We start from the raw sequence: 25892 nt of genomic DNA on the forward strand, positions 1-25892 counted from the left end.
CTTGTTTGTTCTTGATAACGTGCTAGGCCATAATTGGTTTGACTGTCCTGCATTGACATGTATTTGTGAAAAAGATCCCGTATCACTGGTATCCCTGGTCAGCATCTGTGTGGTGATACCACCTGAACACTGTGGAAGGGTCATTGGTAGGGGCTTGGGGATATTTTTAGCTATGTTGAAGTTTATATTATAATGGTATTTATTAGGGGTGCCTGGGTGGCACAGTCATTTGAGCATCTGACTCTTGATTTTGGGTCAGGTCATGATCTCAGGGTCCTGAGATGGAGCTTTGAGCTGGGCTCCCTGCTCAGCAGGGAGTCTGCTTGAGATTCTTTCCCTCTTCCCCTCCCCCCCACCCACATCCTCTCTCTCTCAACATACATACATACATACATACATACGTTAATGTATTTATTAGTATTTCAAGACCAGTTTTGTTTATTATATGATCATATTTGACATATTTACTATCATCCAAGACTATAGTGTTTTAGATGACTGGAACTTAGCTTTTTAAGAGCCCTCAAATTTTCAGCTTTTTTTTTTTTTTTTTTGAAGATTTTATTTATTTGTTTGACAGAGAGAGAGACAGCAAAAGAGGGAACACAAGCAGAGGGAGTGGGAGAGGGAGAAGCAGGCTTCCCGCTGAGCAGGGAGCCCGATGCGGGGCTCGATCCCAGAACGCTGGGATCATGACCTGAGCCGAAGGCAGACACTTAACGACTGAGCCACCCAGGCGCCCCAATTATCAGCTTTTTTAATGGACAGATTTCCAAAATAAGCAGTTCCCTTTTTAATCAGCGGATAGTGAATATAATAGAACCTGTGATTTATTATTTAGGGCCTTCAGTTTATTATTTTGTGAGGACACAGACTGTTGCTCTTGGAAGGGTTTGCATGTTGGGCTTCTTCCTACGTTTACTCGTCATTCCCTTAGCAAATACTGAGTTCTTGTGTAAGTCTAGAGATTCAGGCGTATTTCCCTCTCTCAGAAGATTCACAACATAATGGGAAAGATAGACCAGGACAAAAGTCTTAGGAAGGCAGGCTGGGGGTATACACGTTTGGGATCCAGACAGATCTGGATTCGAATTTCAGGGTGAATGAGGTGTATTAAACTCTGTGTAGCATTTGTGAGACCAGAATTGTGCATGCATGAATCTGTTTATCTCTGCCTGTGAAAGTAGGAAAGATTGCCTGTAGTTTACTGGCCTGTTAAAAAAAAATACAATTTATAATGTCATTGAGAAAGCATTTTTATTGCTATATAGGATCATTCGTTCCTAGGGGAAAACATTTTTAACACCACATACAAATAAAAGCACTTTTATTCAATTGAATATACATTTTTTGAGTACTTAATTTATACAGTGTAAAAGATATCTTGACCAACAGGCATTTAAAAGTCCTTACCCTTAAGTAACGCCCAGGCTGGTGGGGAATATAGGGGCCCATATACCTACAGTATGGTGGAGAACTTAAGAAAGAACAGTATACTGTGAACTGGTGGGGAATATAGGGGCCCATATACCTACAGTATGGTGGACAACTTAAGAAAGAACAGTATACTGTGAAGATTAAAGAAGTCCATGCCTAGTAGGGAGAGGCAGGCAAGGATGTATGGAGTGGATATTTTTGAAGATGCATCTGGAAAGATGGCTAAAATTGGGGGGTTTTGGCATGAGCTTTGTAATCAGCAGGATGAGTTTGGGGCTTGGTGTACAAGCAGAAAGTATACTTTGAGAGGAGCATAATTTTTAGAGGTCAGAGTGGAAGATAGGCTGAAAAGATAGGTGTGGGTCTCTTCTGTGAACAGCCCTAAATGACAGGCTGAGGAGGGCGTCCTTAGGCAGAAATGAGGTCAAGTGCTGTGATGAATGCTATTCCTGCGATGAACCCAGTTTGGTCACAGTTTTCTTTATATGCCATTTGATTTACTAATGCTTAATTTAGGTCTTATTCATGAGTGATACTGCCTTTAATTTTCTGTTCTTGCACGCTCCATATCTGATTTGGTATCAAGGTATAGTAGCCTCATAGAATTAGTTGCGGGTGTTACAACTTCTGTTCTCTGGAGGGATTTCTGTAATACTGCTGTGGTCTGTTCCTTGAATGTTGGTAGAACCTCTCTGTAGAATATCTGGACCTGGTGTTTTCTTTGTGGGCTGATTTTAAACTACTGAGTCATCTTCTGTAATGGTTTTGGAGCGGTTTAGACTTTATCTGTCTTCTGGAGTTAGTTTTATTAAATTATGTTGCCTAGGAATTTGTCTGTTTCATATGTTATCAAATTTTTTTAGTGTTAAATTATTCATGATATTCTTTGATCTCCTTAATCTTCACTGTGTCTACAATTATACCCCTTTTCTGTTTACAGTATTGTTTCTGCTTCTTCTCTTTTATCTTGTGAGAGGTTTGTGTCTCTGATTACTTTTTTTGAAGAGTCAACATTTGGCTTGGGTTAGCCTCTCTAATGTTACTTTTTCTATTTTATGAGTTTCTGTTTTTATCTTTATCATCTCTTTCATTTTCTGTCTTTTGGTTTATACTGTAGTTTTTTTTTTTTTAATTTTATTTATTTTATGTGACAGAGAGACAGCCAGAGAGAGAGGGAACACAGCAGGGGGAGTGGGAGAGGAAGAAGCAGGCTCATAGCGGAGGAGCCTGATGTGGGACTCGATCTCGGTATGCCGGGATCACGCCCTGAGCCGAAGGCAGACGCTTTAACGACTGCGCTACCCAGGCACCCTCTATACTGTAGTTTTTAATTGAACATTTAACTCCTGCATTTACAATATTTCTTTTTTTTTCTATTATAAGCATTTAAGGAAATAAATTTCCCACAAAGTCTGCTTTTTCCGTAGCAGACATGTTTTGGTATATATTAATTAATATTCAATATTTTAAACTTTCCATTATGATTTTTTCTTTTGTTTCATGTTATTTAGAAATGTGTTTCTTAAGGTTAAGAATTTCCAGCATATGGTTTTATAATTTATATTTTTGTGATCGCTTTTAACTTAAGTTTTTTTTTTGGTACTAAATAGTTTTAAGTCATATGATAAATCTCTGTGACACTTATTCTTTGAAATATGTTGAGACTGACTTTACGTGGTAAGTTTTTGTTAATGTTCTTGAAAAGAATGTGCATCCTCTGTATTGGATACACGATTTTAAATATGTTCGTTTTTACCAAGTTTGTTTGTTTAAAGATTTTATTTATCTTAGAGTACGTGAGCAGGGAGAGGGGCAGAGGGAGAGGAAGAGAGAGAGGCAGACTCCCCACTCAGTGCAGAACCCAGCGGATGTGGAACTTGATCTCAGGACCCCGAGATCATGACCTGAGCCAAAACCAAGAGTCTGATGCCCAACCGACAAGCCATCTAGGTGCCCCTTGACCGGATTTGTTAATTGTGATGTTCACATCTTCTAAATGTTTACTTTTTTTTTCTACCTTGTAATTGAAAGAACAGATGAAAATGTGGATTTTTTTTGATAAATACAGTACAGTACTATAACTGTATTTTCTCTTATGATTTCCTTAATAACATTTTCTTTAGCTTACTTTATTGTAAGAGTACAGAATATAATATATATAACACAAAATACGTGTTGATTGACTGTTTATATTACCAGTAAATCTTCCAGTTAATGGTAGGCTATTAGTAGTTTTTGGGGAGTCAAAAGTTACATGTGGATTTTCTACTGAATTGGGTGGTTTTACTATAATTATTTTTTCCTTGTGTAATCTGATACTTTAACTGTCAAGAATAGATTTTTAAATCTATTAAATCTGTTGTGATTACTGATATATTTGCATTTTTACCATCTCTTTTATTTTATTCTGCCTTTTCTTTTTCCTCTTATCAGGGGACTGATTTGAGGTGCAGTGTCTTGCCTGACCTCTTTCCACCTTTGTTTCTGGTCTTTTAGTGATTGCCCTTTAAATTTTACCATGCTTACCTAAACTAATTAAGTGTGAAGTTAATCAGCATCTTAACCACTCTCCTGAACAGTATAAGGGTCTTGGAGTACTTTAGCTCTGGTCATCCTTCTTCAGATAAAAGTATCTTTTTTTTTTTTCTCTTTCCTCTCCGAAATAGACAAAGCTTGGTCTTTAAACATATGGTCTGGACCCTGGCAGCCTGGTTTGAATCCCAGCTCTGCCCCTAGCGGATAGGGCTAAGGCTTTTAAATGAGAAATGCAGTGCCTGAAAGCATTTAGAACTATACCTAGCAGTTAACGAGTACTGTATGTGTTTGCTGTTATTGCTGTTCTTTTTTGAAAAGACATAGTTTATTTTACCTGTGTGTTTGTGTTTTTTTCATTGTTTCTTCTTCTGCCTTAGACCTTCCTTCTGAGTCATTTGCCTCTTAACCTGATCAATATCCTTTAGAAGTTATTTTGTGAGATCAGTTGGTTTTAAAATTTCCCTTTTGTTCTTTTTAAAATGCGGTATTATTCAACATTAATTCTTAAAAGACAGTTTTTCTGGGTATATAATTCTGTGTTGTATATCTGGAATCTAATTCTGTATTTTCTTCCAGTACTTTAAAGATATTAGTTCATTGATTTCTGACGCCATGGTTATCGTGAAATGTCTGCTATCAGTCTGATTGTTGTTCCTTTGGAAGTACCTGTCTTGTTTTTGGCTGCTTTTCAACTCCCTTCTCTGTTTTACTAAAATGTGCCCAGGGGTGGATTTCTTTTTTATTTATCCTGCTTGGTATAAATTATGCTTCTCATATCTGTGGATCTTTCATCAGTTCTGGCAAAATCTGTCATCATGTCTTCAGATCTTTTCCATTTTTTCTTTTTTTAGCTTTTTGGAATTCCAATTAAATTGGTCCTCCTCAGTCTGTCCTCCGTTTCTCTTAATTTCTCCTTTATATCTCCATGTCTCTCAGTGCTATAAAAGATTCCACAGAGTTCTTGAGCTATTAGATCCAGTTCATTAATTCCTTTTTTTTGGCTGATTTTGTGCTTATATATTGCATTCCGTTTTAGTGATATTAGGTTTTTCTTTTCTGAAAGTTTTATTTGGTTCTCTCTGGTCGTTTTAGATTGTGTCTTATTGCTTACTTTTTCATTCCTTTAAACATTTCAAGTACTTTATTTCTTCCTTCCCAGTCTGTATACTGTTTATTTCCGTGTCTTATTACATTAGCTAGAACTTCCTGTACAATGTTGAAAAGCAGCGGTGAGAGGGGACATCCTTGTGTTGTTCTACACCTTATTGGGAAAGCATTGAGTTTCTCACCATTAAGTTGCTGAATGTTTTTTGTAGATACTCTTTATCAACGTGAGGAAGTTCCCCTCTGTTCCTAGTTTACTGAGGGTTTTTATCATGAGTGGGTGTTGGATTTTGTCAGATGCCTTTTTTTTTTACACTTATTGATCGATATGACCATGCGATTTTTCTTTATCCTATTGATGTGGTTGATTACATTAATTGGTTTTGAATGCTGAACCAGCTTTGTGTACTTGGAATAAATCCCCCATAGTTGTGGTGTTTAATTCTCTTTATACATTATTTGATTCAATTTTCTAGTATTTTCTTGAGGATTTTTGTATCTGTGTCCATGAGAGATATTGGCCTGTAGTTTTCTTTTTTTGTAATGTTTTTGTCTGGTTTTAGTATTAGGTAATTCTGGCTTCATAGAATGAGTTAGGAAGTATTCTTTGCTTCTGTCTTCTGATGAAAGAGATTATAGAGAACTGGTTTAATTTCTTCTTTAAATGTTTGGTAGAATTCACCAGTGAACTTCCCTGGGCCTGGTGCTTTCTGCTTTGCAATGTTCTTAATTATCGATTCCATTTCTTTAATAGATATAGGACTAGACAGATTGTTTCTTCTTGTGTAAGTTTTCACAGATTATGTCTTTCAAGGAATTGTTGTATTTCATTTCGATTATCAAATTTGTGGGCATGGAGTTGTTCATATTATTCCTTGATTATCCTTTTAACGTCTATGGCATCTGTAGCAATGTCCCCTCTTTTACTTCTTTTTTTTTTTTTTAAAGATTTTATTTATTTATTTGACAGAGACAGAGACAGCCAGCGAGAGAGGGAACACAAGCAGGGGGAGTGGGAGAGGAAGAAGCGGGCTCATAGCAGAAGAGCCTGATGTGGGGCTCGATCCCATAACGCGGGGATCACGCCCTGAGCCGAAGGCAGACGCTTAACCGCTGTGCCACCCAGGCGCCCCCCCTCTTTTACTTCTAATAGTAATTTGTATCTTCTCCCTTTTTTTATTAACCTGGCTAGAGACATCCAGTTTTTTTTTTTTAATATTTTATTTATTTGCGAGAGAGAGAAAGAGCACATGTGAAGAGAGAGGACAAGGTGGGGAGGGGCAAAGGGAGAGGGAGAAGCCGACTTCCCGATGAGCAGGGATCCCGACCCAGGGCTCAAACCCAGGACCCAGAGATCATGATCTGAGTGGGAGGCAGATGCTTAAATGACTAAGCCACCCAGGTGCCCCTAGGGGCATTCAATTTTATCAGTCTTTAAAAAAAAACTGTTTTTGGTTTTGTTGATTTTTCTCCATTGATTTACTATTTTTGGTTTCATTGATTTGTACTCTAATTCATATTATTTCTTTTTTTGTGCTTATTCTGGATTTAATTTCCTCTTCTTTTTCTAGTTTCCTAAGGTAGAAGCTTAGATGGTTGATTTTAGATCTTTCTTCTTTTGCTAATATATGCATTCAGTGCTATAAATCTCCCTCTAAGTACTGTTTTCACTGCATTTCACAAATATTACGTTGTGTTTTCATTTTCATTTAGTTCAAAATATTTTCAAATTTCTATTGAGATTTCTTCAGTGACCCATGTATCACTGGAAATGTGTCGTTTAATCTCCAAGTATTTTGGGATTTTCCAGCTCTCTTTCTGTTATTGATTTTGAGTTTAATTTCATTGTAGACCGAGAGCAGAAATTACATGATTTTTATTCTTTGAAATTTATTGCGGTGTGTTTTATGGCCCAGAATGTGATGTATCTCAGTGGGTGTTCCATGTGAACTTGAGAAGAATGTGTATTCTGGTGGTGTTAGATGAAATAGTCTATAGATGTTCATTATATCTAGTTGATTGATGGTAATGTTGAGCACCAACTATATCCTTGCTGATTTTCTGCCTGCTGGATGCATCCGTTTCTGATAGAGGGTTGTTGAAGTTTGCAGTAATAGTGGCTTCATCTCTTTTTCCTTTCGGTGTTACCATTTTTGCCTCATGTAATTTGATGCTCTGTTGTTAGGTACATACACATTAAGGATTAATATGTCTTTTGGGGGAATTGACTCTTTATCATTACATCATGCCCTTATTTAATATCCCAATGCCTTTCCTTGTTTTGAAGTCTGCTCTGTCCGAAATTAATATAGGTACTCCCATTTCCTTTTTATTAGTGTTGGCATGGTATGTTTTATCCATTTACTTTTAATCTCTATGTGTCTAATATATTTAAAGTAGGTTTCTTGGGGCGCCTGGGTGGCTCAGTTGTTAAGCGTCTGCCTTTGGCTCAGGGCGTGATCCCGGAGTCCTGGAATCGAGCCACACATCAGGCTCTTCTGCTAGGAGCCTGCTTCTTCCTCTCCCACTCCCCCTGCCGATGTTCCCTCTCTCTCTGGCTGTCTCTCTCTCTGTCAAATAAATAAAAAAAATCTTTAAAAAAAAAAAAAAGTAGGTTTCTTGTTGACAACATATGGTTGGGCCTTGTTTGTTGCACTCTGACAACCTGTGTCTTCTAATTGGTACATTTAGACCATTGACATTCACAGTGATTATTGATATGGTTGGATTAATATCCACCTATTTCTGACTGTTTTCTATTTGTTGCCCTTGTCCTTTGATCCTATTTTTTTGGTCTTCCACTCTTTTTTGTCTTTTATTTATTTATTTATTTATTTATTTATTTATTTATTTATTTATTTATTTATTTTTTATTTATGTGACAGAGAGACAGCCAGCGAGAGAGGGAACACAGCAGGGGGAGTGGGAGAGGAAGAAGCAGGCTCCCAGCGGAGGAGCCTGATGTGGGACTCGATCCCAGAACACCGGGATCACGCCCTGAGCCAAAGGCAGACGCTTAACGACTGCGCTACCCAGGCGCCCCTGTCTTTTATGGTTTTAATTGAGGATTTTATATGATTCCCTTTTGTTTCTTTCCTTTTAGCATATCATTTATACTTACTTTTACATTTTTTAATGGTTGCCCTAGAGTTTGCTATGTATATTTATAACTAATCTAAGTCCACTTTCAAATAGTATTATACTACATCATGGGTAGTTTTAATACCTTATAATAACAAAATAATCCTAATTCCTCCCTCCTGTCTCTTGTATCGCTGTCATTCACTTATAAATAAGCATGTATATATTTTCACACGCACATAATTGAATACATTTTTGGTATTATGAACAAACTTACCTGTTAGATCAGTTAAGAATAAGAAAAACATTTTAAAGATTTCCTTTATTTATCAGAGAGCGAGAGAGAGGGAGAGAGAAATAGCAAGAGAGAACACAAGCAGGGGCAAAGGGAGAACAGGTTCCCTGCTCATGAGCCCAGCGCAGGGCTCGATCCCAGGACCCTTGGATCATGACCTGAGCTGAAGGCAGCTGCTTAACCGACTGAGCCACCCAGGCACGCCAAGAATAAGAAAAATTAAAGTTTTTATTTTATTTTCATTTCTTCCTTCTTTAATTTTCTTTCTTTATGTAGGTCTGAGTTTCTGACCTATATCATTTTCCTTCTCTCTAAAGAACTTCTTTTAATATTTCTTATAAGGTATGTCTATTGGTGACAGATTTCCTCAATTTTATTTACCTGAGAAAGTCTTTGTCTTTTACTTTTAGAGAGTTAGTTCACAGGGTACAGAGTTCTAGGTTGGTGGGTCTTTCTCAAGACTTCAAAGACTTGCTTGTATGGTTTCTGAGGAGAAGTTGGGTGTAGTTTTTATCTTTCTCTCTCTTTCTTTCTCTAAAGTGTTTTTTTCCCTCTGGTTTCCTTCAGGATTTTTTTCCTTTATATTTGATTTTATCTAGTTTGAAAGTGATGCCTAGCAATGGCTTTGGGGGCATCTTCCCTGCTTGGTGTTCTCTGAGCTTCCTGAGTGTCTGACGTTAATTTGGCGTATAATCCCGGCATTACTGTTTCAGATATTCCTTGTGTTCCCTTGTCTGTCTTCTCCTTCTAGTATTCTTGTTATGTGTGTATCACACCTTTTGTAGCTGTCCCACTGTTCTTGGAAATGGTGGTTTTTTCCCCCCCAGTCTTTTTTCTGTTTGCTATTGAGTTTTGGTGGTTTCTGTTGAGATATCCTCAAGTAAAAATATTCTTTCCTCTGCTGTGTTCAGTCTACTAATAAGCTCATCAGAGGCATTCTTCATTTCTGTTATAGTGTTTGTTTTCTCAGTATTTTTGATTGTAGCATTTCTTTTTTGTTGTTTTTTTTTAGAATTTCCATGTCTGTTTATATTGCTTATCTGTTCCTATATGCTGTCTACTTTATCCGTTAGAGCCCTTAGCATATTTATCATTGTTGTTTTAACTTCTGTTCTGATCATTCCAGCGTCTCTGCCATTTCTGAATCTGGTTATGATGCTTGCTCTGCCTCTTCAAATTTGTTTTCTGTCATTTAATATGTCTTGTAATTTTTTCTTGATAGTGAAACATAATGTACTGGTTAAAAGGAACTGTTGTAAATTGGTGGTAAGGTGGGGGAGGAGAAGCATTCTGTAGTCACATGATTACATCCCAGTCTGTGTGTGGGTGTGTGTGAACACGTTTTTTTTTAATTGTGAACAATTCATAACATAAAATATACCATGTTAACCGTGTCTAGGGTGTATAGTTCAGTAGTGTTAAGTATATTGCTCAACATTGTTGAGCAAGCAGTTGCCAGAATTGTTTCACCTTGTAAAACTGAAACTCTGTCCCTGTTAGACAACAACCTCCCTTTCCTCCCTCCCCCAGCTCCTGGCAATCACCATCCTACTTTCTGTTTCTGTGAAATTGTCTACTCTAGGTATCTTACATAAATGGAATAATTTACTTGTCTTTTTGTGAGTAGCTTATTTTACTTAGCATAATGTCCTCAAGGTTCATCCACATTGCAGCATGTGTCAGAATTTCCTTCTTTTTTAAGGCCAAATAATATGCCTTTATATGTATATACCACATTTTTTTATCCATTCATCTGATGGACCACTGGGATTGCTTCTCACCACCTGGCTGTTGTACATATTATACATGTTTCTGTGAACATGGGGGGGCAAATATCTCTTCAGGGTACTGCTTTCAGTTCTTTTGGTTGTATACCTAGAAGTGGAATTGCCGGATCTTATGGTACCTTTCTGAGGAACCTCCGTACTGTTTTCCATAGCAGTTCTACCATTTTGCAGTCCTACCAACAGTACAGTTTCTTCACATCCTTGCCAACACTTTTTTTTATATACTAACTATCCTAATTAGTGTGCAGTAAATACCTCATTGTAGATATGTGTGTGAATAGATGTCATACTAACATTCTTTTGAATTTCTTCAAAATGCTGTTTCTCTTCTGCCTGGTCTTTGTACATGCTATCCCATTTGCATGGAATGTCTCCTCTTGCCTCCTCCACCCCTTCTTCCTGTATTTAACATCTGCTCTTCCTTCAGATTGTTGTTTTCAGAACACCATAACTCTCTTCCTTGTGGCATTTGTCATGGCCATGATTACATGATTAATGCCTAATCTCCACTGGACTGTAGGCTCCTTGAAGATAGGACCATATCTGTACTTACTGTCTTTTCAGCGCCCAACTTAATGCCTGATATATAACAACAACGACAACATCAACAACACTAATAGTCACTTGTACTGTGTCGCATTTACTGTGTACCAGATACTGTTTTTAAAAAAATATGTAAAGTATCCGGGGTGCCTGGGTGGCTCAGTCGTTTGAGCATCTGACTCTTGATTTTGACTGAGGTCATGATCTTAGGTTCCTGGAATCAAGCCCTGTGTGGGGCTCTGTGCTCAGCAGGGAGTCTGCTTGAGGCTTCTCTCTCTCCCTCTGCCCTTCCCCCTGCTCACATGCCTCCTCTCTTTCTCTCTCAAATAAATACATCTGTAAAAAAATATGTAAAGTACCCTTTTTAGTATATAGTTCTATGCATTTTTTTTATAGTAGGCTCCATGCTCAGTGTGGGGCTTGAACTCATGACCCCGAGATCAAGAGTCACATGCTCTACTGCCTAAAGCCAGCCGGGCACCACCGCAGTTCTGTGCATTTTGACAAATATAAGCAGTTGTGTAACCACCACCATATCAAAATATGGAACTGTTCCATCACTCCCCAAAATTTCTCTGTGCTTCTTTCTCCCCTTCTGAGTTTCTTTTTTTCCTCCCAGTGTTATTGAGATATAATTGACATATAACATTGTGTAAGTTTAAGGTGTATAACACAATGATATGATACACTTACATACTGCAAAATGATTACCACAGTGGGCTTAGTTAATACCTGCATCGCCTCACATAATTGCCATTTCTTTTTCATGGTGAGAACATTTAAGATTTACTTTCAGCAGCTGTCAAGTGTATAACACAGTGCTGTTAACTATACTTACCATGCTGTGTATTACATCCCCAGAACTCTGGGTTTCAATCTTTTAGTGGGCCTTGGCCTTGGACGGGCTTCACATATTTTTCTCAGTTTCCCCCATCCCTCTTAGGTGGGACAGGATGGCTAGAATGGGCTGGAGTTGGGTTTTTCTCTCCCCTCAGGTCACTTAGTTTCTGATAAAATCCTGACTGGTTATACCTTGCTTAAGTTGTTTTTCCTGAAGGCAGACCTTTTTAAGAACAGAATGCTGTGGTGTATTTCACAATGATTCCTTTTCCCTTTCTCCTGCTGGAAGCACAGGAGATTTTCCTCTGATATTTTCTGTGAGGATCTAGTGAGCTCCTGGAGGTAAAACTCAAAAGAGTCTAGGGGCCCCAATGGCTGGGTCCCCTAATGTTTTTCTCTCTCAAACTTGGCCACACTGAACTGCCAGCAGTCCATCAATTACAGTTCAGGTTTCCCTACCCCAGGGCTGGTTTCCACAGAAGTTTTACCTTACTGGTTTCTGCTCCGATAACTGTAATTCTTTGTGTTAGCCTTTTGGACTTTGCTAGTTTTAGGTGCAGTGGGTGACGCACTTTTCTTACAGATCTAAGAAGCGTTGATTTTTCTGTTTGCTTAGCTTTCTACTTGTTATTAGGACAAAGTGATGATTTCTAAGCTTCTTTTATGGCAGACTGGAACCTAGAAATCCAAACCTAAATTCTAAACTTAAATTATTTTAAATTCTGTTTATGTTCATTTCACTTTCAGAAGCCCAAAGGATCTAAATTACTTGTTTCTACTGACAGCCTATGATGATTTCTTTTCTTTGTTTGTTTGGTAATTTTTTATTGGTAACTGATTTTTTGGTTGAACCTCATCTTTGGGAATCCTTAGGTCCTAAGTTGGGAATGTTTTCATGCAGACAAGATTTGCATTTGCTCCAACCTGGAACCATGGGCTGCTAGAAGTCTGAGATAGCTTTAGCCGCCTTTGTGGGCCCTGCACAATGTGTGTGATTCAGTCTCTCCACCTTGAGGTTGGACCAAAGTTTGGATACCTAATAGGGTGACCAACTTTCTGGTTTGCCTAGGACAGAGGGATTTATTGGGATATGGGACTTCCAGGGTAAAACTGGGACAGTTCTGGGCAAACTGGGGTGATGAGGCATCCTAAATTCTGATTCTAATGTTTATATCTGCATTTGTCTAGATAATTCTGGACATATATGTGTCTTATATGTGCATTTGCTAGATAACCTTGGCTTTCTCATATGTTTGTGTGTATGTACCTTCCTTGGAGATTTCTCATACTTTCCTGCAAGTCCAGCAAAAAATGATGTCTGTTGTAATTTACCCAAGATCTAGTGATATAGTAGTGGGCAAGCCCTTCAGAGCATCCTGGAAGTATAACCTGTAATTTTACTTCTTACTTAAGTTATTGACAACGTATTTCCGTGTCACTCCATAGTCTTCTACAGTATAATTACTAGTGGTTGCATAGGATTCCGTTTTATGTCTGTACCAACACTTACTGAATCAATATATGAAAATGCTGTGGTGGAAATCCTTACAGCTAAATCTTTGCACGATGCAACATTGTTTCCTTATGATAAATTTCCAGAAGTGAAATTGCTGAATCAAAAGGTTTGCAACATTTTAAGTCTTTGGAATTATATCGCCACATTGGTTTCCTATTTGTCTATACCTTGTATGACTTGGGAAATATCATGTCTTTCAGTCTTTGTTGCTTGGAGAAATAATAAAATGCTCCCCTTTTTAAGTAAGGCACATTACCTTTGATACTAGTGAGCCCTATATATGGCCCCACCGTATTTTGACAACCAGGTTTCAGGTATAGATTCACTCTTAGAAGTGTCTCGCCCCCACTCTCATTGAAACTGCTAATCAAGGTTTGTCTTACAGCCTCCATATCCTACTCTGTCTATACAGATAGATACATGTTCCTGTTCTTAGAACTGGCTAATGAAATCAGGCATAAAAAATAAATAGGGAGTAGCTTTCACTGAAAATGTACTTCTTTGCTGTTCTCTGAACACAGCAGTGGACCCCCAGCTTCCTCCCTTGAACTCTTTATTCACATGTACTTCGGTGCCTGTCAGCCTTAGGCTTTTAGGAGACCCAGATTCTGAGTGGCTGGTGTTGCCCAGGGTCTGTACAGAGAACCTCATCGGTCAGCATTTATTTCCCTGTTTCTTGGAAGACTGAGGCTCTATAGCATACTTAGTATCTTATTGAACATTTACTTAAATACAGTACTGGTGGCTACTGCAGGTGAGATAAAAACTGGAGTGTAGGAGTTTGTTTTTTCGTAGATATGATGAATGACACAGAAAGATAGCTCTGCCACAGGCAAAGAAGAGCCCTGCTACGTGAGTCTGCACAGTGCTGTGGTGTACTACATCTAAAGGAGCTGGTGCTGTGCTGAACAAGACAGAAGTCTTCTGAGGAGTGCATCTCTAACATTTATGGTGCGAGTCAATGGGAAAATGATTGGCTACGAATACACTTGTAGTAAGCACACATGTTTTGAGTAAGTCCGGGCAAAAGCAGCACACACATCTTCATTATCTCACTAGCATGTTTTGGGAATTCAGGGCTGAAGAATGATAACACAATAAATATATTAGACCACGATTGAACTCCATGACCTTTGCAGTGGTGTTGTGATGTTCTCACGTAGGTAGTTGTTCATCTGCAGGTAGCCACCGGACAGGTTACCACTGAGAGTATCCCTGCCTTAAAAGGCAGTCCGGGAAGGCCAATTCCAACCAGCCTCTAGGCAGCTGTTGAAACTAAATTAGGAACCAGTTAGAACTGCTTTGGGCTAGGTGGATATTTGTGGGTTGTGGAGAACTCCCCAGGGAACGGAGTGAGTGTAATTAGAGGCAGGTCCCTGTAGTTACTTTAGTTAAGAAGAAATGTAGAGTTCAGGGTCTGCCGCCAGCTGTGGAAAGGGGCAGCCACGGGAGGCCCAGTGTGGGGAGAGCCACTTGGCTGTAGAGCGGAGTCCCAGACAGTGGATGAGGGACAGCAAAAAGGAGAAGTTGGGATGGGTTTATTTCTGTCACCCCGTAGGAATACTCGTTTTCCTTTCCTTCCCTTCACTGTCTCCAGACAACTCTGAAACTCTAGGGTGTTCAGAACATTTTTCTTCAAAAGTTTCTACTGTGTTTTTTCTCTCTGCTTTGTATTCATCTAACATCTGTATATTTTTTCCTGAAATCGACTTTCTGTTTCTCATCTCAGTCTTCTGCTGAACCATTCTCTTAAATTTTTATCCCTTAGAAATAGAACTTTATTCTAAAATTTCATCTCCATTTGTTACTCTTTATATACATTTTCTTTGTGGATGCCGCCTTAGTTTGAGGACTTAGTGTCTTTGGTACTTTATTGGGATTTTCTAGATTGGCAGAGTACTTGTTAAGGTTGGATATAATAATTTTTAAAATTCTTTCTTACTAGTTGATTTAAGTTTTCTAAAAATCCTAAAGGATTGATGCCTAATCTAGTTCATAGCTTATTAAACTTGTTTATTGTGAGATATATCATGCATGTTGAATATGTTCAACATAGAGGTAGTAAAGAATAATTACAGAGTGAGCACCCTATAACCACCACCCCGATCAGAACATGGGATATTGCCAGCCCCCCAGCAACACCCTTGTGTGTGTGCCCCTTCCCATTCACAGTCTGAACCCCCAGGTCACCAGTGTGCTGCTTTGTGTTATATTTTACTTGCCTTTAAAATTTTAGTTTTACTATCTATGTGTGCACTCTTAACTGATAAAATTAGTTTGGCCTGTTTTGAACTTTATATCTATGGATTCATATTGTAGGCATTTTTTCATAGGATCCCTTTGCTCAACATGATGTTTGTGAAAATCACCCATGTTGTTCTGTATTGTGCTCATTTACACTGCTGTCTAGAATTCTGTCTCTTGAAGCTGGTGTACTCCGTCCATTCAGGTGGGGATTGTTGTTTTGGCCCCGGGGGGTACCGGGGAGCCATGTGTCTAGTGCACACCTTCGGGAGTGGGGTCCCTGTTTGCAGGCTACGCACATCCTCAGTAGTCCTAGCTGATACCCCAGAGTGGTTACATTCTTATAACTTTCAGTGAATATATTTCTACCAAAATTGTGGAAATGGAAAATATCTTTCCTAATTTATTTTATCTCTGATCTCTAACATTAATTCAAATAATTAAAAAATAAACCAAAGATGTATTTTTCTCCCCACGCCTCCACTAGTGAATTTTATCCATGTTGGTGAAAAGTAGGAATCAGATAGAACAAAATAAACTGTAGTGAAATAACTCAGGTTAGAAAATAAAGTAATTACAGACAAGGGAGGCAGAGAATGCAGCACAGGGGTCTTTTGCATAACACTCAGTTAAGATTTATTGGTTGATTAATCCGGGAGTGTCTAACTCCTGCAAGGTTTCGTCTTCTGAACAATGTTCCATTCTGTCCCTAAATTGTACTTTTCTGAATTCTGGGCCTCCTAATTTGCCATTGAGAACCAGATAGTATGGAAAGTTAAAGTGGGAAGCATCTTATAAGTTTACTGACTCTTATGCCACCGTCAGGTTATTAATTCAGTCAGACACACTTACTGTTTCAGATTGTAATCTCCAAAAAGCAAGGATGAAATGATTTTTCAGTGATTTACAGGAATAGTCTGAAAATCAGCTCTAATTACCAAAAACAGGTCTGGGCCTGTATTACGGTGTTCAGGGTAAAAAATATCATATTGCCAAATTTAGTAGTATTTACTTTCAATCTGTTAGTGAAAGACTGTAAGAATAATTGGTTTTCTTAATTTACTTGATTTTAAAATTAAGGTGAAATATACACAACAAAACTTAGCATTTTAATCACTTTATTTTTATTTATTTATTTAAAGATTTTATTTATTCATTTGACAGAGAGAGAGAGACAGCCAGTGAGAGAGGGAACACAAGCAGGAGGAGTGGGAGAGGAAGAAGCAGAGGGAACCCCATGCGGGGCTCGATCTCAGGACTCTGGGATCACGTCCTGAGCTGAAGGCAGGTGCTTAAAGACTGAGCCACCCAGGCGCCCCACCATTTTAATCACTTTAAAGTAGACAACTCAGTGGCCTTAAGTACATTCACATTCTTTTGCAGCCATTGCCACTGCTCATCTCTAAAAGTGTTTTCATCATCCCAGACTGGACTGCTATACCCATGAAATAACAGCTCCCCAGTCCCCTCACCCCCAACCCCTGGCAGCTACCATTCTACTTTCAGTCTCTATGAATTTGACTCTTCTAGGTGCTTCATACAAGTGTACTTACAAGATTTGTCGCTGTGTGACTGCCTTGTTATTTCATTGAGCAGAATGTCTTCGGGGTGCATCCATGTTGTAGTGTGTGTCCAGCAGAAAAGAAAGTTTCTTCTTCCTCCTCCTCCTCCTTCTTATTCTTCTTTTTCTTTTTTTAAGAGAGAGCATGTGCGCATATGAGGGGTGGGGAGGGGCAGAGGGAGAGGGAGAGAATCTTCTGAGGGGCTCAGTCTCACGACCCTGAGATCATGACCTGAGCTGAAATCAAGAGTCGGACGCTTAACCCACTGAGCCACCCAGGTGCCCCGGTAAGTTCTTTCTTCTGAAGGCTGAATCATATTCCACTGTATGTATAGACCCCATTTTGTTTATCCATTCGTCTGTCTGTTGACACTGGGGTGGCTTCCACCTTTGGGCTGTTGGGAATAACGCTGCCATGAACATGGGTATAGAATACTGTTGTTGGAGTCCCTGCTTTCAGTTGAATAGTTGCTTTTTAATTTCCATACCAGGCCCTTTTACTTAGGAGTGTTGAATTGATAGTGAACTGCTCTCAGAAGCTGATCAGTTCTGTCTTCATTTTCTTATCCTCGTGAGTACGCAGGAAGGAAGGTGTGCAGCATCATGGGTTTCTGTCCGGGGTAGCACTAGAGTAGGTGCCAGCCTTTCAGTGATCAGGGCATCACAGTTGTGGTACTTCGTTGTTGGTTTTTGTGTCTGTTACTCATCTGAGTCATCATAAAGTAGTATGTCATTTTTCCTTAAAACACTTGCCTTATTTGCTTAGCCCGTGTAGTGCTTTATAATTTTAAAAGTTGGGTTAAAAACCATAGTCACATATATAGAATGAAACACTTTTGTCTGTGCTTTTACTACAGAAATTTGTCTTACGTGCTTTAGTATAATAGTATTTAAGGCTTACATTTTGGAGAGTTAGCCTGTATCAGTAGTTTTCAAACTTTCTGGTCTCAGGGACCCTTCATAGTCCTAAAAATTGTTGAAGACCCACAAGAGCTTTTGTTTATGTACGTGTTAGCCATTGATACTTAACATACTAGAAATTAAAACTGAGAAATTTTTAAAAATTACTAATTCAGATAAAAATAATAATCCTACTAAATGTTTTAAATATGTTTCGTGTGAAGAAACCTGTATTTTCTAACTAAAAACATTTACCAAGAAGAGTGGCATCATTTTACATTTTGGTAAAATATCTTTAATGTCTGACTGTAAAAGATAGCTGGCTTCTCATATCTGCTTCTTCATTCAATCTGTTGCAATATGCTGTTTTTGTTAAAATATATGAAGAAAACCTGACCACACAGATATGTAGTTGGAAAAGGAAGTATTTTAATAATCTTCTCAGATAATCATGGATTTTTTTTTTTAAAGATTTTATTTATTTATTTGACAGAGATAGAGACAGCCAGCAAGAGAGGGAACACAAGCAGGGGGAGTGGGAGAGGAAGAAGCAGGCTCATAGCAGAGGAGCCTGATGTGGGGCTCGATCCCATAACCCTGGGATCACGCCCTGAGCCGAAGGCAGAGAGACGCTTAACCGCTGTGCCACCCAGGCGCCCCTGGGATTTTTTTTTTGACACTATACTAAAACTTAACAAATGGCAGTTTCTTAAAGGTTAGTAGCAGTAGGGAATTTTAAATGTTATTGGTGAATTTTTTGTACTTGGTTAGATCAAAATCTTTTGGTCTTTCTTGCATCTTGATGGCTCTTTTACTCCAGTTGTAATTTGTATCCTCATGCTTTGGTCATTTGGAAAATATTGATTCGCCAAGTTTTGTGAATCTTCCAAATACTGACACACTCTGAAATATGAAATGCAATATAAAAAATTCACATTTGTTAATATTACCTCCAGTCACATGCAGAATATCTTTAAATTTGGGCGAGCTGTCAAGCTGATAGTAATAGACGCTAGTTTTCCCAAAGTTCTGATTTTAACTTGAGCGCTCAACTTTTATTATAGACAGCAAATTCTGTCAGTTGTTTTCCTTAAAGTGACACACTCCCTTTGTTCATGTTTGAGAAAATGTCTACCAAAGACCCAAGCCTGAATTACTGTAATTAGTCATTCATTCTTTGCAGTAAACATGGTTCTCCATGCAGCAAACAGCAGTTCAGCCTGCAGTTCACATGACAGCGCAGGTGCCTTTGCCGGGCCACCCTTGTGCTTCAGGAGTCAGGAGGGATGCTTTCTGTGTACTGCATGGTTTGAAATGCAGAGTATTAACCAACCATGTGCTAATGATTGAGACTTAATAAAATTATTAATTTGTACTGCATCAAGAATATTCTTTTTTAAAAAAGATTTGTTATTTTTCCTTTTTAATTTTTTGAAGATTTGGTTATTTATTTTAGAGAGAGAGAAAGCACAAGCAGGAGGGGCAGAGGGATTGGGAGAGAGAATCTCAAGCAGACTCCACACTGAGAGTGGAACCCTATGCAGGGCTCTTGTCTCAGGACCCTGAGATCACAGCCTGAGCCGAAACCAAGAGTCAGGTGCTTAACCTACTGTGCCACCCAGGTGCCCCATATTTATTATTTAAGGAGAGAAAGAGATGGGGCAGAGAGAGAACCTCAAGCAGACTCCTCATGGAGTGCAGAGCCCCACGCGGAGCTTGATCTCATGACCCTGAGACCACGATCTGAGCCAACATCAAGATTCAGACGCTTAACCTACTGAGGTACCCAGGTGCCCCTGCATCAAGAATATTGTTAAGTGAGGCTGGCATTTATAAAAAAATCCCCATGAGTACTGATAGATTTTGGTACCAGTGCCTTCACTGGTGCTAACGAGCTGAGTTTGACCCACTGTTGCTTTTGCACCATTGATACAATTGTTAGTACAGTGAAGAAGGCAAATTAATGTCTTAGTATTATTATGAAAATAATTTTGACCCTATAGATTCCCTATGAGGATTTCAGGGGAATTGACAGCTTACACTGTCATATATAAAGTGGATGCTTTAATAATCATGGATTCTGCTGTTAAATAGTTTAAAACCTGTGTATATATAGCTGGGTCTTGAGAAGTTGTGTCTGCTTTTCCCATCTGTGGCTGTCCCAAGTCAGAATAGGGACTAAGGCTATATTATACAGTGGTATTAGCATTTTAGGAGGAGAAACTTGGTGTTAATTTGAATTTTATAGTATTTGTTTTTACTTTTTTCCCCTCAAGTACAAGTGCTTCCTTGAGAGAATGCCTGAGAGAATTTAGTGGTTTTAATTTATAGGCTCATACAAAATATATATACTATGACTCATCTGAATTAGAATATCTCAAGGAAATTATGTGTAGCTGCTGCCTTGCTCCTGCCTGCCTCCTGTAAACTTTTACTTGAATACCTAGTTTACACCAGACTCTACGCCAGGAATGAGAAAGATAGTTCCCAGCCACTAGAAGCATAAGAGAAGAGTGTTCGAATGTGGCATGATGAGTGCTGTTAGGGAAGGTAGTGCAAGGTGCTCTGGGAGGCTTCACAGAACGGGTACTATTGTAGGTGGGTTTTAAGGAAAGTGTGTAAGGGTTTGGCAAGGAGTGGAGACATGAAGGAGAGGAAGGGCACAGCCCTTTGGGGGGCAGGAAGTGGCCAGATGCAACAGTGTAACACAGGCAGGGCTGGACCTGGAGGCTGTGGCTGGAGAAGAGGAGAAGGGTCTTGCTGGGGTTTGAATATCTCCGTGGAACTGGTTAGAAAATGCATGGACTTTCAGTGACAGGTGTTTTGGGTGGAGCTAGGCTGTTTTAACTAGCCCTCTAGGGGACTGCCTGGGCCAGGGCAGAACAGTGTAGGTTCTTCAAGTAGCCTTGAAATTTAGAAAGGTCACCCCGAGGACCCTCTGGAAGGTGGGATGGTCTGGAGAAGTTAGGGACCGTGTTGTGCAGTGTTTTTGTGGATGTGATGCAGGCCTGCACTGATGGCGGTAGGAAGGAATAAAGGGTGGATTTGCTGGAGATAGATTCTCTAGGACTTTATCACTAGTAGACAGCTTAAAAGCTATGAAAACAGCTGTTCTTTGGTCTGACCTGCCAGCAATCAGGGATGGAGGCATTTTTAAAGGCCCTTGCTTCTTGTGTTTTCAGGCAGCAGCTTTCACCCGTAGTGAAAAAACCAATCAGATAACTTGCCTGAGCCTCTTGAATCTCCTTTTTGAGGTTCCCTGCTTAACTAGGATGATGGCCCCTGGAGGGATTGAGTTGCACACGCAGGACCCAGAGTGTGGGAGAACAGAGGGGATGGTTTCATTCAAATATGCCCAGCTGCTGGCAGATTGAATAAACGCTCCATGGCATTCAAACTCCTTATGTTGTCTGTTGTCTATGAGCTGGCTAGGTGTACCCTTTTACTATTTGAATTTGAGCAATCAGTAGCTCTATTTGGGGGTGTGTGTGTGTGTGTAAAGATGGGGTCTCCCAGTTTCAGTTACAGCAGTTATTCAGTTAGAACCTATCTTCATCAGTGTATTAAAGTTCTTTATATATATATATATATATATAGTTCTTTATATATATATATATAACATATATCCTGTTTTGTTTTACAGATTTGTAAGACTCCAGGGCCTTCAAGCTGTGATTAATCAGATGGTTCCTGAAATGACTGGGAAGACAGACGCTTTGGTGCCCATCGAAGAGCGTATGTCTGTGTATATCTAAGACCTCCTTTGTACACATACACATTGACACCAGAAGACAGGCTCGTTCTTGTGCACACTTGAAGAGTTTTACAACTGATGAAAATTAATTTAAGAATCAGATGGAGCAACTTGACACTACTGGGCTCAGGAGCCCGGGGAGAAAAATATGTTACTAATGGTCAGTTTTCCACATGGTCTTCACGGGTAAAGAAAGTTTGCAAAAAGAAGAAAAAAAAACTTGCACAGTTCAAGCCTCAAAAATACCTCTGCAGTTTAAAGAAGGAACTAAGTGAGAAGGAGGCCGGGGGAGAAGTGTGGTGTCAGGCAGCGCGGGCGGCATCATGCAGTGGGTTTTGCACTTTATTTTCCAGTGTTTTTGGTGATTTGGACAGACTTCAAAACTCTGGACTGAGAAGTAACTCTGGCTGTGTATGACTTCAGGAAAGCAAGGTCAGGTATGATGGGACGAGTTTGAACATTGAACTGGTTCCTTTGCCTTTTTCAGTTAACTGTATTCTCGAAGTTTTAATTTATTATTTCCCTTTTCCTTTCCTGTATCTATAGGAGAATATTTTAAAGTAGCAATTGAAACCAGTATTTACAAAATAAGTATCAAGGAACATCCAAGCAAAGCTTCCTTTCCTTGGACTGTACATGTGGCATTTGGAAGCATCTCTGAATGTGAGCAGGAGAGCGCCCAGCAGCACAGCACGCTGACTCTCTAGGGAAACAGTGCGGAAGAACCCGACTCTTGTCTGTTTTCATGTTAAGGGCTTCTCTTCCCTGTTGAGTCCAAGAAGACTTGCATATAGGAGGAAGAGTACGTGATGGACTTAATTCTGAGAATAGTCTTTTCCTTCAAGATGGAAGAATAGGTATCTTTAGGAACAGAAAGGGGAGAAGCCAGTAGGGGAGGGAAGAAGGAGACTGGGCAAAAGAGATAGAATCCTGTAGTGAGGCTCTGTTTTGTCAACGAGAGGATTTAGGATTCACCCAAGGCAAACACTTGTGCCACTTAAAGAGCTTTAGAACCTTCTGGCTCTGTGAGCAAAGGGGTTTTCTCTCTCCGCCTCTATGGCACTGAAGAGTGCACCGGTCTGTGGAGGGCCAGTCAGATGGAGCCCAGCTCTCTGCCAGGACACAGCAACCTGCCTGCTGGGAAGCCAGGCCGGGCCCTGAGGTGGGAAGTTTCTGGTTCAGAACAGTGGGGAGAGTCTTTTTTTCTTTCTGAACTTGGACTGCTGTCTGCACAAACTCTGGTCTGTTTTGCACGGTTTGTGTGCCTTTTTTTCCCTTTATGCAATCTTTTTCAGCTTTAGCAGCAGAAATTTGTGTAGTTGAGAAAACACGCCAGAGGATGGCTTCAGAAGGAAGATGATCCCATGTGTTCTGTCTCTGCATCTGAACTTTTGAAGAGAAAATTCCAGCTCGAGGGATTCTTCAAAGCCTTAAGTTACTTGAAATCTATGTATTTGCAACCCTTTGTCTCTGGAATCATATTACACTAAACTGGAATCTCAGGCTGAATGAGAATAACCAAGTTGAGTAAAAAGAAGAAAATCCCCTTTCTTGATCAGCACGTGTTAATGACGCTCTTCCTCTAAGGACTTGAAAATAAAAATGGACGCATGTTGTTTTTAAGCATTACCTTTTCCTAGCAGACTGCCATCATCTTTTCTAGAGGAATTTTTTCACTATGCATTTGGTGGCTCTTTATAAAATACTGACCTTGTAGTTAGATCCAGGTCAGTCTTCATTAAAAGGGGTCGGGGAAAACAACGCAAGCCAACCACAAAAATCAATCAGTTGATCCATGAAAAGCATTGGTTTAAGTTTTTCGGCATTCAGCATTACTTTTTAAATAAAACCGTTCGCTGGAAAAAAGTATGTATGCAGCGGTGGAACATGGGCCTGTCCTTTGCAGCGACTCCAACATCCTCTGCCTGTCCTGGAAGGGGCGTGTTCCCAAGAGTGAGAAGGAGAAGCCGGTGTGCCGCAGGCGCTACTATGAGGAGGGCTGGTTGGCCACGGGCAACGGCCGGGGCGTTGTCGGGGTGACCTTCACCTCGAGCCACTGCCGCAGGGACAGAAACACGCCACAGAGAATAAACTTCAACCTGCGGGGCCACAATAGCGAGGTGAGTGGGGTTTGTTGCACTTTTGTCTGATCACTTGGGGTGGTACTCTTGAGCCCCCTCCCCGTGGATTCAGAACTTACTTTGCTCCACTTGCTGCCAAGTGACACTTTCCGAACTGTGATTTCTGTCTCCGGTGTCCCAGGAGGAACATGTTAAGGTGGACACGGTTCCCACTGGCCTGTGTCCCTCCCCGGATGTGTCCGTTCTCTTGGGTGCCCTCACTCTCCTGTCCCGGTGGCGGGCTACGCACCAGCAGGGACGCCAGGGCGGCTCTCTGCCCAGTCTGGGAGGTTCGATTAGATGATCCCAGCCAGCGAGTCGTGCTCTCAGCCTTTTTGGTCAGCCTGTCTGCATAACAAAGAGTTGTGCCCGTGTGTGAGACTGGCTCTGTAAGCAGTGAAGGTGGTGTTGTCATCCTCACCTTACTTGGTTAGCGTCCGCCTTGCTCTGGGTGATGGTTTAACACCTGCCTTGTATTTCTTGTACTTGGAAGTACAAGAACAAAGGAATTCATTGGACAGAGGTGACAGAAGTAATTGACTGGACAAGAGCCATAGTTTTTCATATCTGATGGGTGTATTATTGAGGATATTATGCTGTCTCTACATATATATGGATTTCTCTGGGCTTCTAAAACATAAACAGTTGTTACCACCTGTGAAATCCATTTGGCCGGTGTTTGGTGAGCAGTGTTTAATTGTTAGGTACTGCATTTAAAGGAAGAGATGTACTTGCGTAGCATGCTAACAGTATTCATGCTCCCCTGTTCACTAGCTTATTTGTGTGTTTTCTTGGGAGGAATCCATCGTAAAATGTCCATGCATGGTTACCGGATAGTTGTAAAAGAGGGAGAATATTTTTGAAGTAGATCGTACAATAAAGTGCATTAATCTTGGGCTTACATCTCAGTGATTATGCATGTGTGCAGTCACCCATGTACCCTTCATCCAGATCGAGATGTAGAACATTCCAGCTGCCCTCGCAGGTACCTGTGGCCCCTTTCTAGGCTCTGCACCCCGCTGAGAGGTGACCCACATAAGTTGTGCCTGTGCTTGAACATCATGTAAATTCATCATATACCCTTTGTGTCTGGCTTTTCTCATTGTACTGTTTGTGAGATCCATCCCTGTTGTGTGTACTGTTAATTTGTTCTTTTTGATTGATGTTAGTTTTCCATTTAAGGAAGAAGCCACAGTTTTTCCATGCCTGTATTGATGGGCATTTGGGTTGCTTCCAGTTTTTGGGTGTTTTGGCTAAACCTGCTCTGAACGTTTGTGTTTTTTTATGGATCTGTGCGTGCACGGTGGAATTTCTGAGTCCTGGTGTAGGCATACATTTAGGGTTAGTAGAAATCGCCAATTTCCCAAAGCGATAGTGCCACTTTATGCCTCCCCATCACTGTATGAAAGTTTGAGTTGTATAAAAAACTTCGTTTGAATTTGAAATTTTCATATGAAAAAAGTGGTTTTATCCAAGAAATTATGTTTTATAAATACCTCTATACCTACAGCACACACACATGCACAAATCTACACGTACGTATGTGTACATATACTTACATACATATGCCAAGCCTGGTCCTGTTTTCGTACCACTGCACGTGGTGATCAACTTTCTTAAACGTTGAGATTTGAAAACCACTTTTGATTTAAAAACATACACACAGAATTTAACATATTTAAGGATCTATACACTAATTCTAGTGAGAAAATGTGGCTAATTTTGGATTAAAGCCAGTGAAAAGTCATTGCAAATCTTTTTTCTCTTCCTTATGCATTCTTCACGAAAAGGTAAGTTGGCAGATTTATGATCACCCTTTGTGGTATCATAGTGATGGATGGAAGAGAGGACTGTGTTTTATTTCCTGGGGTGCTGGCCTCTTTTCCCATTTCTGTTCCTTTTTTTCCATATGTCTGTTATAAGTAGTTCTAGCTCTACCATTTAACCAGCTGGTGTGTTCCTGTCCAAGTCATTCAAGTCATTAGTTTATTCATGGTTAAATTGAAATAATAATTCCTTTCTTCCAGAGTTGTTGTAAGAATCTGTGAGGATATAGTTTTGCAAGGGCTTTGAAAATGGTGGATGCTGTGTATGCGGATGATGATATTGTGTGTGCCTCATACACCCTGTTTACTTAGCTGTATTCTTACCATCTAGCCCTTGTAATGCTACTTA

At 39.9% G+C, this 25892-nt stretch overlaps 1 protein-coding gene across 7 annotated transcripts in view; it reads left to right on the forward strand.

Moving 5' to 3' along the window:
* TULP4 (TUB like protein 4) overlaps window positions 1-25892 on the forward strand; it is a 230431-nt gene that overhangs the window by 38623 nt on the left and 165916 nt on the right. For 2 of the 7 annotated variants that reach the window (XM_087865629.1, XM_087865630.1), the window contains exon 1: window positions 23581-23717. Coding sequence is in view for 5 of the 7 variants with exons in the window: in XM_087865625.1 (XP_087721751.1) it covers window positions 23466-23717 (252 nt within the window). In the remaining 2 variants the exon portion in view is untranslated. Of the gene's footprint in view, window positions 1-21486; window positions 23718-25892 lie in introns of those variants that run through there. The other 5 variants (XM_087865625.1, XM_087865627.1, XM_087865624.1 and 2 more) reach the window with 5 other exon arrangements.

This window comes from Ursus americanus, chromosome 11, assembly GCF_024610735.1.
Source record: "Ursus americanus isolate L20-20 chromosome 11, mUrsAme1.1.p, whole genome shotgun sequence".
Lineage (NCBI taxonomy): Eukaryota > Metazoa > Chordata > Mammalia > Carnivora > Ursidae > Ursus > Ursus americanus.